The 15,225-nt window shown below is 34.8% G+C and overlaps 1 protein-coding gene and 1 long non-coding RNA gene across 3 annotated transcripts in view; one reads left to right on the top strand and one right to left on the bottom strand.

Annotated features, from left to right (window-relative positions):
• The window catches only part of TRIM16 (tripartite motif containing 16), a 42,542-nt gene that overhangs the window by 16,208 nt on the left and 11,109 nt on the right, over positions 1–15,225 (top strand). Inside the window, exons 3-5 of the mRNA XM_074225170.1 lie at positions 2,725–2,958; positions 10,006–10,174; positions 12,104–12,199. Coding sequence (XP_074081271.1) covers positions 2,725–2,958; positions 10,006–10,174; positions 12,104–12,199 — 499 coding nt within the window. The remainder of the gene's footprint in view (positions 1–2,724; positions 2,959–10,005; positions 10,175–12,103; positions 12,200–15,225) is intronic.
• The window catches only part of LOC141514395 (uncharacterized), a 147,931-nt gene continuing 133,617 nt past the window's right edge, over positions 912–15,225 (bottom strand). For both annotated transcript variants that reach the window (XR_012476021.1, XR_012476020.1), the window contains one exon: positions 912–2,817. This is a non-coding gene — a long non-coding RNA (uncharacterized LOC141514395). The remainder of the gene's footprint in view (positions 2,818–15,225) is intronic.

The raw sequence follows: 15,225 nt of genomic DNA, 5'->3' as shown, positions 1-15,225 counted from the left end.
CTATATCTATATCTATACCTCAAGAAAGACATCTGCTCAAATATTTAACAAGGGAAACACAAAGTAGAAAAGGTATCAAGAGAGACAGAGAGAGAAAGATGATCCTGGATACCAGGCAATCAGGGTTAAGTGACTTGCCCAAGATAGCACACCTAGTACCTATCTGAGGCTGGATTCGAACCCCTGTCCTTCTGACCCCAAGGTCAGTGCTCTATCCACTGCATCACCTAGCTGCCCAGCCAGGTGAGGATAGTAGAATCAAAGGGAACCACTGGTTTTTACAAATAAGATGCCAGACCTTTGTTTATTTGTTTGTTTTAAAGTGAATAAATGTTAATGATGTGTAGCTGATAAAGATTAAACTATGCTGGATAGAGGACTAGGCCTGGCATCAAGACAACTCATCTTCCTATGTTGAAATCTGGCTTCAAGTACTTCCTATGTGACCCAGGTCAAGTCACTTAACTCTGTTTGCCTCAGTTTCATCATCTGTAAAATGAACTGGAGAAGGAAATGGCCAAGAAACATCTTTGCCAAGAAACACCAAAGATGGTTATAAAGAGTTGGACACAATGAAAAACAATTGAACAACAACAAAACTTAAGGAAGCAAAACCTAAGGAAAAGAGAAAACTAGAAAGTTGCTTGTATTATATGAAAATCTAATCCTAATTACAGTCATTCATGACAACAGATGGTCATTTACTTCTTATAATAGTCTGAACTATATATTTTTTGTGGGGGGAGAGGGGAGATGGAGTGTTAGGGAAACAGATCTGTGATTTCATCAGTGAGGGAAGTTCTTTGGTATGAAAAATCTTTCTATATAGACAGGCAACTCCTCTCTAATTTATATTACAGCCTTAGAATGATCTAAAGCAGGAAAATGTGAAATGATAGTCACTTAGTACATGTTAGAGATTAGATTTCATCCCTGGTCTTTATTAAAAGTATTATTGATGACAATGCTAAACTCTGTTCATGTTTCAGTCATTGTACTAAGCACCCAATACAGAGAAAGTCAAAAGATAATTCCTGCCTTCAAAGAGCTCTCAGTATAATGGGTGTGATAACAAGCAAACAAATTTGTAGCGTCAAGCTATATACAAAATGAAAAGGAAATAGCAAATGGTATTTGCAAAAGTTGAGGAAGGTCTTCCTAATTTTGTTCTTGTCTGTTTATATTATACATCACATAGCTGTCTACTACTCGTACTCTAAAATATTTTTTTAGCTTTTACAAGGCAGTGGGGTTAAATGACTTGCCCAAGGTCACACAGTTAGGCAATTATTATGTGTTTGAGGTCAAATTTGAATTCAGGTCCTCCTGACTCCAGGGTCGGTGCTTTATCCACTGTGCCACCCCAACTTTCTTTTAATGGAAATAATAGAATATGCCAGCCTCCAAGGCATCTGTCCTTAATTAACTTGGGCAGGGTCCCTTGCTTTGGTTTATGCCTCAAAGAGAAGGTAGTTTGACATCCTTGTGTTTTGTAATATATTCGTCTCCCCCACTCCCATGATGAAGTAATAGGGAGAAGCTGAAAACTATTCACCCACCTCTTCATTTAATGTCGATCAATCAGGGATGCTTTACATTTATTTCTAGGGGAGGCCCAAATGGTCGGGTCACTCAAAAGGAGGACACACCAAGATATAAAACACACTGCCTACCTGATTGTTTTGGCTCAAATGGAGGCTAGCCTTTGTTACCAGGTGACATGCCCTTGCTAATAAAGGATAACTTATTTGGATAATTGCTTCAGTTTACCCTTTGTTAAATTCTGGCTGTTACAATACCCTTTCTGAAATTATTTATTCTTCTATTTATTTGAAAAATATGTTATTGATAACATTTTCTTTGTGTACATCTAATACTTCCCAAAAGCACAAAAGAATGAATTTTAAAGAATACCAGTTTATCAGTTAATGATTCAATGTCTTGGATGCATAATATAGTCAGTGAATTCCTCGTGCCGTCACACCTTTAACCTTTTCAGCTGAAGAAGCTTAAGTTCAACTAGTCAGTTCTGCTCTTCCTGAGTCTGATATTAATCCCATCTATATGCCAGAAGGAAGGAGCTTTAGGTTTATTAGTCATCAACTTTGCATTGAGACATTTTTGTTGCTGATCTTAGTAGTTTAATTCTATAGTAACTGCCTTATTTCCCAGAGACAGATTGCCTGACTCATATATTAGAGCCTGCAAAGACTAATTTCTCCCAATGAACCTGTTTTTCAGGTAGTAGACCCCTCTTATTCTGTTCTTCTCCACTCCTCGTAAACTGCCCCTTGAATCTGGGTTATCAAACCTTAATCACAATGGAAATATAAATATTTGGGCCTCTCTGTCCAATGGTTGTGGTTTACTTTTGTTGTTCTGAAAGAGGACCAGTGACATCACAAGAGTGCTGTCTTGAATTGTATATGAATTAGATTTAAGTGAGGCAGAGCTGTACAAAGTCTTTAACCTCAGTCTCTCCTCCAGTGGTAAGACAAAAATGGCCCAGTCCATTGGTAATGATCTAGTAATAAATGCATTAGGAAATTTGAATTTTTAAAGGGACTCTATAATGAATCCTTGTATATAATTTAGTTTCCTTTTATATTGCACAAAAAATAATCCTCAATTGCAATTTTTTTGTGGGTGAAATTTGCAGTTTTGTACATCAAATTTCCTTAAAGGGCATACTTAAAATGTTTATTTTTTTCCTGGTCCCTCCAGGTATCAGTCTCTGAGGTAAAAGCTGTGGCAGAAGAGCAATTTGGAAAACTCCATGTAGCAGTCAGGAAGGCCCAGGAAGATGTATTTCTGTTTCTGGAAGAGAAGGAACAGATTGCTCTAAGTCAGACCAGTGGCATCAAGAAACACCTAGAAAGCAAGTATGCAGAGTTGGAAAACAGCAGGCATGTGCTAGAAAGGATGGGCAACATCACCAATGACGTCCTTTTTTTGGAGGTATGGCAGTGTGGGAGAGATAAAAGGTTGGACAAGTTATTAGCCTTCCTTTCTCCCTGAGGGCAATTCTGAAAGGCTACAGTTAGAGCACTCTCTTACTGTTATTTTTACCTCTATTGAGATAATCATATGATTTATATTGATTTTATTATTGAAATGGTCAATTAAACATAATTTTCAAAATCAGTTTTGCATTCTTGATATAAATAGCACCTGATCATTATATTCGATATTTGTATTACTGTAATTTCTTTGTTAATGTTATTTAAAAAATTTAAATTAAATAAAATTTAAATGAATAATATTTATTTGAATGAATAAAATATTTTTATTTTATTTAAAAATTTTGCCTCAATATTAATTAGGAAAAATTGGACTATGGTTTTTTTGTTCTCTGTTTTGGCTCTCTCTGTATTAGGTATCAGTACATCTTTATGTCATAAAAGGAATTTGGAGGACTCTTTTGCCTAGTTTTTCAAATAGTTTATATATATTATTGGAATTAATTGTTCTTTAAATATTTGGTAGAAGTCACTTGTGAATCCATCTGGCCCTGGAATTTTTTGATGACTTGTTCAATTTCCTTTTCTAAGATAGGATTATTTAAGTATTCCATTTCTTTTTCTGTTTATCTTGGGCAATTTATATTTTTGTAAATATTTATCCATTTCATTTAGATTGTTACATTTAGTGGCATACAGTTTGGCAAAATAGCTCCTAAAATTGTTTTAATTTCCTGTCTATTGTTGCTGAATTCTACCTTTTATTTTTGAAGCTGTAATTTTCTTTTCCTCTTTTCAAAATCAAATTAACCAATGGCTTACTTTTTTTTCCATAAAACCAGTTCCTAGTTTTCTTTATTAGTTCAATTGTTTTCTTTCTTTAAATTTTATTCATCTCTCCTTTGATTTTCACTATGTACAATTTGGTGTTTAATTAGGTATTTATTTGTTCTTTTTCTAATTTTTATTTTGGTTTCATGCCCAATTCATTGCTCTACTTTTCCTGTTTTATCAATGTATGCCTTTATTCCCCTAAACACTACTTGAACTGCAACTGTCTCATGGTTGTCATTCTCTTTAATGAAATTATTGTTTCTATAATGTATTCTTTGACTTACTCATTCTTTAGGATTAGATTATTTAGTTTCCAATTAATTTTTAGTCTGTTTTCATGGCCCTTTGTTGAATGTAATTTTTATTGTACTATGATCTGAAAAAGATGCATTTAATATTTTTGTTTTTCTGGAATTTGGCTGGAGATTCTTATGCCTTAATACATGTGTAGGTGCTATGTACCACTGAAAAAGAGATATCTTACTTTCATTGTTTATTCGTTTTTTGCAAGGCAATGGGGTTAAGTGACTTGCCCAAGGTCACACAGCTAGGTAATTATTAGGTTCTGAGGCTAGATTTGAATTCAGGTCCTCCTTGACTCCTAGCTGCCTGACTTATCCCAGAGGTTTATCATATCTAGCTTTTCTAAAGTTCTATTCAACTCCTTAAGTTTTTTCTTTTTCTTTTTTTGGTTAGATTTATCTAGTTCTGAGAGGAGAAAGTTGAGGTCTCTCACTGGTATTGTTTTACAATCTGTTTCCTCTTGTTATTTTAACTTTTAAGAATTTGGATGCTGTACCATTTGGTGTATATATGTTAAGTATTGATATTACTTCATTGTCTTTTAGTAGATGTAGTTTCCTTATTCATCTTTTTTTTTATTAGATTTATTTTTGCTTTTGCTTTAAGATCATGATTGCCTTTCCTGCTTTTTTTATCATCAGCTGAAGAATAAAAGATTCTGCTATAGTCTTTTATTTTTACTTCCTTGTCTTTCTCTGTTTCCTCTCACCCTATCCCTCCTCAAAAGTCTGTTTTTCTTCTGACCACCACCTCCTCTAATCTATCCTTCTTTCTATTAATCCCCTCTCCCCTTCTTTTATCCTCCTTCCCAGTAGAAGATAGATTTCTACACTGAACTGAATGTGTTTTCCCCCTTTGAATGAATTCTAATGAGATTAAAATTTAAGCATTATCCCTTCATCTTCCCTTCCATTCTTTATTCTTAATTTATTTTTTATTTATTTAAGGCAATGAGGTTAAGTGACTTGCCCAAGGTCATACAGCTAGGCAATTATTAAGTGTCTGAGGCTGGATGACTCTAGGGTGGGTGCTCTATCTATTGTACCACCTAGCTGCCCCATTCCCTTCCATTCTTAAAATTCTTCATGTCTGTTTTATATAAGGTAATCTATACCATTATACATCTCTCTTCCCCCTTCTCCCAGTGCTTTCTTTTTTTCTCATCCCTTAATTTTATTTTTTCAAAACATCTCATTATAGTCAACTCACACCTGTGTCCTTAGTCTATGGATACTCCTTTTAACTGTCCTAATAATGAGAAAGTTCTTAGTAGTTACAGGTATTATCTTGTTTAATAGTTTAACCTTTTTGAATTCCTAATGATTTCTATTTTATGTTTATCTACTTATGCTTTTCTTGAATCTTATATTTGAAAGTCAAATTTTCTATTTAACTCTGGTCTTTTATCAGGAGTTCTTGAAATTCTTCTATTTCAATGAATATATTTTTTTCCCTCTGCATGATTATACCCAGTTTTGCTGGATAGGTGATTCTTGTTTGTAATCCTAGTTTCTTTGCCCTCTGGAATATCATATTCTCAGCCCTCTGATCCTACAATAGGGAAGCTAGATGTTATATTATCTATCCTGATTATAGTTCTATGATATATGAATTGTTTCTTTATGGTTGCTTGTAGTATGTTCTCTCTAATCTGGCTGTTCTGGAATTTGGCTATAATATTCCTGTTAGTTTTAATTTTGGTATATCTTTTTTTGGGGAGATGAATAGATTTTTTCCACTTATATTTCCATTTATATTTCTGGGTGATCAGGGCAGTTTTCTTTGATAATTTCTTGAAATTTGATTTCTAAGCACTTTTTTAAATCAATTTTTTCTAATGAAATATCTCATATTTTCTTTTTTCCTTTCTTTTAATTTTGTTTTATTGGGTTTTTTTGGCAAGACAATAGGGTTAAGTGACTTGCCCAAGGTCACACGGCTAGGTAATTATTAAGTATCTGAGGCTGGATTTGAACTCGGGTATTCTTGACTCCAGATTCTGTGCTTCTATCTACTGCACCACCTTGTTTTATTGTTTTTTTGATGTCTCATTGGAGCCATTAGCATCTTGCCCAATTCTAATTTTAAGGAAGTATTTTCTTTGATGAGATTTTGCACCTCTTTTTTCCATTTGATCAATTCTGATTTTTAAGAAGCCCCTCCTCATTGGATTGTTTGTGCTTATTTTGCCATTTGGCCAATTCTGGCTTTTTTAAGGTATTATTTTCTCCATTTTTTGCGTCTCTTCTATCAAACTATTGACGTTTTTCATAATTTTCTTGCATCATTCTAATTTCTTTTCTCATTTTTTCTACCTATTTGATGCTTAAAATCTATTTTGAAGTCTTTTTGGGAGGAAGGGAACTATGACCAATTTCCTTTTATAGCCCCTCAATATTTTACATATGGAATGCTGCAATAGTCTACTAATTTATCTGCCTGCCACAAATCTCTCTCTAATGAAAGCTCTATTCAGTCTTCAAAGTGACTTCTAAAGTGCTGCTCTGACCATGACATGTTTTGACTCAGTAAACAAACCCAGTAAAATTTTCATGTAAATTTCCTTTTTTTCTTTTTTTCTCTCTTCTTCTCTCCTCCTACTCCACTCTACACAAGTCTACTATTAGATACATACACATATGTATAATTGTTTCATACATACTTCCATTTATTAGTTCTTTCTCTGGATTATAGATAGTATCTTTCTTCATATGTTCTTTCTTTTTAATTTGTATATTTATAATGATCAAAATGACTCAAAGTCATAAAACAATGTTGCTGTTACTGTATGCAATGTTTTCTCAGTTCTGCTCACTTTGCTTTTTATCATTTTATACATGTCTTTCTATGTCTTTATAAGATCATTAAACCTATCATTTCTTATGGCAATGGTATTATTTCACTATACCACAACTTGTTAAGTCATTCCAAATTGATGGGGATCCTTGCAAGTTTTGGTTCTTTGCCAACACAAAGAGAGGGGCCATAAACATACCACTTATATTTAAAGTTATGAAAACTATTTGTGAATTTCCCTCCATTTTATTTTTACTCACTATTTTCTTTCTCTGCCTCTCTTTTTTACTTTATCCCTGTAAGCTTATCTTCTCCCCTCACTTTACAAAAAGTCCTTCTCCCATTGTGTCCCAATTATCTCACCCCTTTCCTTGTTCAGAAGACTTCTTCATCCTTCCAGATGTATGGATGTATGTGCTGTTTCTTCTTCAACTCAAATGAGAGTGAGGTTCCAACATTACCAGTCATCCACCCCTACTTGCCTCCTCTGTATTGGTTCTTCCTTTTTTTTTAAGGTTTTTGCAAGGCAAATAGGGTTAAGTGGCTTTCCCAAGGCCACACAGCTAGGTAATTATTAAGTGTCTGAGACCGGATTTGAACCCAGGTACTCCTGACTCCAGGGCCAGTGCTTTATCCACTGCGCCACCTAGCCGCCCCTTGGTTCTTCCTTTCGTGCCCCATTTTTATAATATAATTGTTCCCCTTTACCTTTTCCTACCCTCTTTTGTTTTTTAGAATTCATCCCATCATATACAACTCAGCCCCAACCTTTCTTTAAAACTACCTTATGTAATGATGACAGTTTTTAAGAATACTGATAAAATTTTCATATATACATAAGTAAACAGTTTGAATTTAATGAATGTTTTATAATTAGTCTTTAATATTTTCCTCTTATTTATTCTGGATTGCTTCTAATATTTTCTTCTTATCCTGGGGCTTTTGAAACTTGGTGACAGTTCTGTAAGTTTTCCTCCTGAGATCTCTTTCTGATAGGGAATGGTAAATTTTATTCTATTTCTACTTTATCTTCTTGTTCTAGAACTTCAAGGCAATTTTCCTGACTAATTTCTTGTAACATTGTTTTCAGATTTTTCTATTCTTAATTATAGTGCTTTTCTTCTACTATTTCCTACACACACACACACACACACACACACACACACACACAATATATATATATATATATATATATATATATATATATATATAAAACCATATGATATAGTAATCCTATATATAGCTTGTTTGTACAGATTTGTGCTTGCTTGTTATTTCCATCATTAAATCGTGAGTTCTTTAAGGGCAAGCACTGTATTTATTTTTCTTATTTTTTTCAAGATGGAATTTTCTTGTTTGCTTTTCTTTTGCAACATGGCCTATATGGAAATACATTTTCATATCTTTACATGTGTAATGGCTATATTGTTTACCTTCTCAATGGGTGGGAGAGGGGAAAGGAGAGAGAATTTGGAACTCAAATTTTTTTAAAGTTAATTTTTTTTTTTAGATTTTTCAAGGCAATGAGGTTAAGTGGCTTGCCCAAGGCCACATGGCTAGGTAATTATTAAATGTCTGAGGTTGGATTTGAACCCAGGTACTCCTGACTCCAAGGCCGGTGCTCTATCTACTGCGCCACCTCGCCAGCATAAAGTTAAACTTTTTAAATTTTAATTGGCAAGTATTTTTTAAAATAAAAAATTATATTTTAAAAATAAGTGAAGTAACTCCCATATTCAAATTTTTCAAAAAAGAGAGCTTGCTCAGTGAGCACATATGTTCATTATAATGAATCAAACTGTATCACTCCCAATGATTGTCAATATAATTTCTAGATTTATGAATTATTGAATAGATATTGAATGGATATTGAAACTTTCAGTGGTAATTTGATCAAGTAAAATACTTTATAACATTTTATTTTGGCAGCTTCAGTAATATTCCATATTTTTCTTTCCTTTGAGAATTTTGTTATGAAAAATGTTTGTTCCAGTATACCTCAAATTTAAATGTGATATAGTTTTTAAAAAGTGCTGGTCTTATGAAGATGAAATTTGGAAGGAGCCAAGAAAGTCAGTACTTACTAATCTGGGTCCTTGAGGGTCAGTTAATAGCAAAAGAATGAAGCAAGAAACCTTTATTCTGGTCAGTCAGGATAGATAACCAAGGCAGAAAACCTCTACAGTAAGCTAGGAGTAAGTGTTCCTTTATACCACTTTTTCCTCAATTGATATTTTGTTTTATTTTTCAATTACATGTTATGAAAGTTTTTCAACATTCATCCATATGCATATACATATTTATAAGTTACATAATTTCCTTCCATTCTCTTCCTACTCCCCACCCCTCAATGGCAAAGATTGTGGTGAACATTGCCTTATTCAAATTTTTAGAGCAGTATTCATTGGCTAGACATTCTTCAGGTGTCATGTGAAATAAAGAAAGATGGCTATTCATAAAACAGTCATTTTTTTATGCCAAAAAGAGTAGTATACTTGTTGAAGAAAAATCTGTGTTAATAGTTACAGGAGATCATCTTAGCATAGCTATATTAAATCAAAGAAAGTTGCCTGTCAGATCCAATGGGGAGAATTAGAGCTTTGGAAGGAATCCTATAACTTTGTACCAATGAAAGGGGAAAGAGATATATTGTAGGAAACTATCTTCTACTTGTCTTGCATTTCATTAGAGGTCATTTACCCTGGGCAAAATGGTTGATACAGAGTAAGACAGAGTTATCATGCCTAAAGTAGGGCTGTTTCTAAGGAGAAAAGGGTCTGTGTGAGAAAAAGACCAAAGAAGTTCATGGTCAATAACAGGATTTGGTAAGACAAGATTAGCCAGGAGGTTCACTAGAAGCTATCAACTTCAGGATATTTGTGGAAGTAAGTCTCTGGGGGTTATCTGGGGAGGGTACTTTTATCTGCTTCTCCCACACTTCTAGAGAAATAGTAACAGTTAAGAGAGGCTCATAGCTATGTAACCATGGAAGTTATTTAACTTCTAAATTTCCTCATGTAGATTAACTCCATCCAACTTCTAGAAGTTAAATCCAATAGGTAATTGAGACAAAATATCTTTTGTTTGATCTTTCTTTTGTCCCTATCTGTAGGAATACTACAAATTTAAGAAGAATATTGAGGATAGTTTGTTCCCCAGTGTTCACATTGGATTAAAGGAAAAACTTACTGGCATCCAAAAGATGATCATAGACTGCACAGGACAGTTAATCGAATCTCTGCAGAACTACAAGGGAAAACTGGAAGAGTTTGCTAAAGAAGGTAAAATCTCTCCTGACTTGGTTTGTGTTTGTGTTTCTGTGTGTGTGTGTGTGTGGGGGGCAGAGAGACAGAGAGACAGAGATAGGGAGAAAAGGAAGCAAGTAGGAAAAAGGATAGAGTAGAAAGGGAAAAAGAGAAAGAAGATACTAGTCAAGATATGTCTTTGTCTATAGTACTTCTAGCCTGCCTGGATTTTTGTCTTTTGTCTAGACCAATGATTCTATCCATAGGGGGAACTTCCAATTTCAATGGAAACTCACTTCACTAATGCAGCTCAGTAACTAGTCTATAATTACAGAGAGCTGCTAGAGCACTGAGATATTAAATGACTTACTCGTGTTTATATAAGTAACAGTGAAATTCAGCACATGTTCACAGATTTATTTAATTTCAGATCTGAAAGTGACCTTAGAGATTATCTGTTCTGACCTTATTTTAATATAAGAATATAATGTTTAGCTAACACTTTTTGTTTTCTCCAGTTACTAATCTAATATTAGACACTACACCTTCTCCTACTTTTAAAATAGCAACTTATTAATTAAAAGAATGTTCTCTATGTCTTCTGTTAGTCTAAATAGATTGTACAATCACCAAGATTCAATTTCCTTGACATTCCTTCTGGTTTCCTTACTGGAGGCTGCAAAGTATAGGCACTATATATATATATATAGGATCAGTACATAATCTCTTTATAGAGACTGTTTAATAACAAAGCATATCACCTAAATGAATGGAGCAAGAAGACATTCAACCATATAATTGTCCCAGTTCCTTCTATATCTACTTTCCTCTCACAAATTATTTTGCTGAAATATAAAACAAAGCAAAGCATATATCAAATTCTTCATCCTTTTAGTTAATAGTAGGGAAAATGCCATATAATTAATAAATAATCTCATTGTGGGTTGTTATGCCTGATTTTCCTGAGCACACATACCCATACAGAAGAATGTCAATATATTTACACAAACTTTATCTTACTATGACAGCAAAAGAAATGAAATCTAAGGACAGCATTCATTTAACTTGTCTCAATTCTTCTAAGAAATTTCAAGGACCATAGATGTATTAAAAATAGGACCACTTAAACATTCCTTTTTTTTTAAATAGATAAAGCCATGGGAGAAAGGAGTAGGGAAGGGTAGCTACTCGATTCTTGCTTCATTGATGGTCAGCTAAGTGCTACACCGGATAGAGCACTGGCCTTGGAGTAAGGACAGGAGTTCGAATATGACCTCAGACACTTGACACTTACTAGCTGTGTGACCTTGGGCAAGTCACCTAGTTCTGATTGCCTCAAATCCAGGACCATTTCCAATCTCCCTGATTCATATCTGACCATTGGACTCAAATGACACTGGAGGAGAAAGTGAGGCTGGTAACTTAGCACAGCACTCCTCACTCAAATCAAATTCGTATGGCTGTTATGGCATCACCTCCCTGATATCATGGTTTTCTTTGAGTTCAAAGGACAAAACATCATCAGCATTCACTGATAATTTCTCTTTTTATGATGGGGATCTCCTAGTGTATAATTTTACCAAAGGATATCTGTAAATAATAACAAAATTATAGATTTATAGAATGGCTTGAGGTTCCTGAGAAGTTAAGTGACTTGTGACTTGCCTTCCATTGCCTACCACTTGCTAAAACTAACTTCTTAGTGTTCTGATGCTGTATCCGAAGATGTGTACCTCAAACTAACCCTCTACTTTATCCAAATCAAAAAAAAAAAAACTTTAGGATCTTTGGCAAATTATTTTGCTTTTAAGAAAAATAACTCCCCTAAAAGTTTCCCCACTGAACATGCCTCATTCCATTAAAATGTGAATCATTAGCAGTACAGGGAAAGTAACTATCCAGGGAAGTTAGGTTTCTAAGGTTCTCCTGACAATCCAACTAACAGGCATATGTTCTTTTTTCCAGAGGAGTATGAGATCAGCACACAAATGTCTACAGTTTTGCCCCACAAATACTGGACTTCGTTATCTGAACCTAGCAGCAGACCTGATCTTCTCAAATGTAAGTTGTATCAAACAACATGCTTCTCAAATTTTTAAAATCTATAGTCATAATATTGTAGATTAGAATTCTACTGGAAGAATTACATGTAACTGGTGACTGGAAGGATGTGGAGTCTTTGACAGAAAAAGAGTGATGGTTTGGGAAAAATGATTTCTGCAATGTGCATCACAGCACCTCGATGCCCACTCATCCTATGCAACTTACTCCATCATATCAAAAGCAAAAGGGAGGAAAGGGAGGTTCTTATTCACTACCAACTGCCTAGGAGTCCAGAGCCAGGCAATGACTGCTAGCTGTGGCCATGAGATCATCTGAGTAGCAGGCTGTAAGCATGCTAAGAAAAGGAGAGGATTTCCAGTTGATGTAGATGCTTGAGTCATTATAATCATCCCAAGGTATTGACAACTAACACATAAAGGAAGTGATTGGGGAGTTTGGGAAGGAGCATTAAGAGAAGGCTTTAAAGTGGGGGAATATTGGGTGATAATAGGTGAGGTTAGTGAAATTGTGTTGACTTCACAGGTCTTAGAATCATAATAATCACCTCGGTTTATACAATCTCTTCTTTGGATACTCCTGTTCTACTCTCATTTTTCCTTAAGAACAGCTTGAAATACTTTATCAAAAGCTTCATTTAAATTTGATTAAATTTTATATACAGGACGGTTAGATGGCACAGTAGATAGAGCACCGGCCCTGAGTCAGGAGTACCTGAGTTCAAATCCAGCCTCAGACACTTAATAATTACCTAGCTGTGTGGCCTTGGGCAAGCCACTTAACCCCATTTGCCTTGCAAAAACCTAAAAAAAATTATAAACAAACTGATTGATCTACAGTTTAGTAAGCCTTTAAGGATTTTAAAGTGCCTTCCAGTTCTAACAAATTTTAACAATTTGAACTGTCAGAAATATAATAGATTGCATTATTAGAAAGTGAGTTCCTTATTACTGGGGTGTGGGAACTATAACCTATAGAACAAAAGAAACTTCTGATTTGGACAGTGAGGTATAACTAAATGACTTCATAGGTCCATTCTAATTCTGAGGTCATATCCTGATATTCGTCCTTCATGACCAGGGTTAAGTGACTTATTTGAGGTCATATAGCTAGTAAAGCATCAAGAATCTAAGGCTATCTTCCTGTCTTCCTGACACCAAGGCCAGTGCTCTATCTATTGTGCCACTTTAGTATTTTTTTTTTGATGAATGAAAGCTAATCTTTTTGACTTTCACTATGTATAAATGTGGTTCTTACTGTCTCTTTGTGTGTCTGTGTGACTATGTGTGTGTATGTAATTATCTTTGCCTGTCTTTCCTTTTTCATTTCCTCTGGTTTCCTGTGGGTTTATCTTGGGTTTTTTCTCTTTCTCTTCCAACTCTTTCTACTTCCTTCTTTTCTTCCTCTTTCTTTTTTATCCCTTCTTCTCTAATGCGATATAAGACATTAAGTAGATAAATTTGTTTGTTCTCAATAGTTGTGAGGCTGGTATATTCAGGCAAACAGTAAATTCTGTCCAGGCAGATCATTCCTTAAGTAGATCAATGAACCAGACAAGGCTTAACTGCTCATAATTATATTTATTTCTGGCAACCAGGGAGCTTCCATTGCAAACAGCTCTCATTGCTGTCTCATGTCCTGCCAGGGTCTTACTCTTCACCACTGAACTATAAAGTCCCCAAACTTCCTTGGGTTCCTTCTTATTAACCTTTATTTTTCTTTCTATGTAGAAAAAACTCTAAATCCCAGAAGCACTCATTACAGATATGGAACTACACACATATAAGTATATATAAAACATATGCATGGTAATTTCAGGGAGAAGAAATAAGAACTAGGGGGATTGAGTAGCATTTGAATTAATTCCTTTAAAGGAAACTAGGAATTCTGAAAATGAAGGTGAGGATGTATTTCAGTCTTGAGGGATAATTAGTGCAAAGCCTGAAAATGTATGTCAGAGGCAGATTGTGAAGGACTTTAAATGCTCAACAAAATAGTTTGTATTTGATCTTAGGGCTATTAGAGAATCACTGAAGAAAGGGAGCCACCATGTGGCCATCATATTCATGAGCCTGTTTACACTTACTAGGCCAGCCCTTACAGCAGTGCCCATATTAAGCCCACACTCAAAACCCTTGATTTTTTATCAGAACTTGGAAACAATTCAGTTACCCAGAGATTGTAGAATGCCTATGAAAATTGTGCTTTTTGGATTTTTATTGTTTTATGAAAGTGACAAATTAGCAGTGGGTAAAGGTCTACCATCATTGGAATTTTCAGACAGAGGGCTCACCATATCAGTTTTGACTTGCAACTGGAGAAATGGGGACTGTGAACCTGAACCATAGCAAAAAATTCTTTCAATATTATCCAGGAAAGTCTCTTAGGATGAGGAAGTTGTAATTAAAACTATGCCACATCAACAAGCTTTTAGGAGAGTTTGAACAACTTGTTTTAACTAGAACTTGATATGGTTAAACTTTACATAGACTAGCATTGTGAAATGGGAACTGCGGCAAGGAGAGTTGGGCTATAAATTCCTCTGGCTCTTCCCAGCAGTAAGCAGAAAGAACAAGACCAAGAAAACTGAATGCGTGACATAATGAGCAGCTATGACCTTGGAGAAGATTTGAAAAAATGTTCCCTATACCTTCATTAAAGAGTTGGGGGGGGGGTGTGTGACTAGGTGGCTAGGTGGTACAGTGGATAGAGCCCCTGCCCTGGAGTCAGGAGTACCTAAGTTCAAATCCAGCCTCAGACACTTAATAATTACCTAGCTGTGTGGCCTTGGGCAAGCCACTTAACCCCGTTGCTTTGCAAAAACTAAAAAAAACAAAACAAAACAAAAAAGAGCTGGAGGACTTAAATGTGAAATAGTGAATTTAATGTCAGATGTGAATGGTGTGATGTTTATTTTGTTGATTCCTCCCTTATTCCTTTGTAATAAGGAAATATCTACTTAGAAGGAGCCAAGGAGATTTTTATACACATACATACATTCATATATGACTATATATGAATGTATG

Source organism: Macrotis lagotis, chromosome 2 (genome assembly GCF_037893015.1).
Source record: "Macrotis lagotis isolate mMagLag1 chromosome 2, bilby.v1.9.chrom.fasta, whole genome shotgun sequence".
NCBI lineage: Eukaryota > Metazoa > Chordata > Mammalia > Peramelemorphia > Peramelidae > Macrotis > Macrotis lagotis.
Note: the sequence above shows the minus strand (reverse complement) of the source record. Positions and strands in the feature narration are given on the sequence as shown.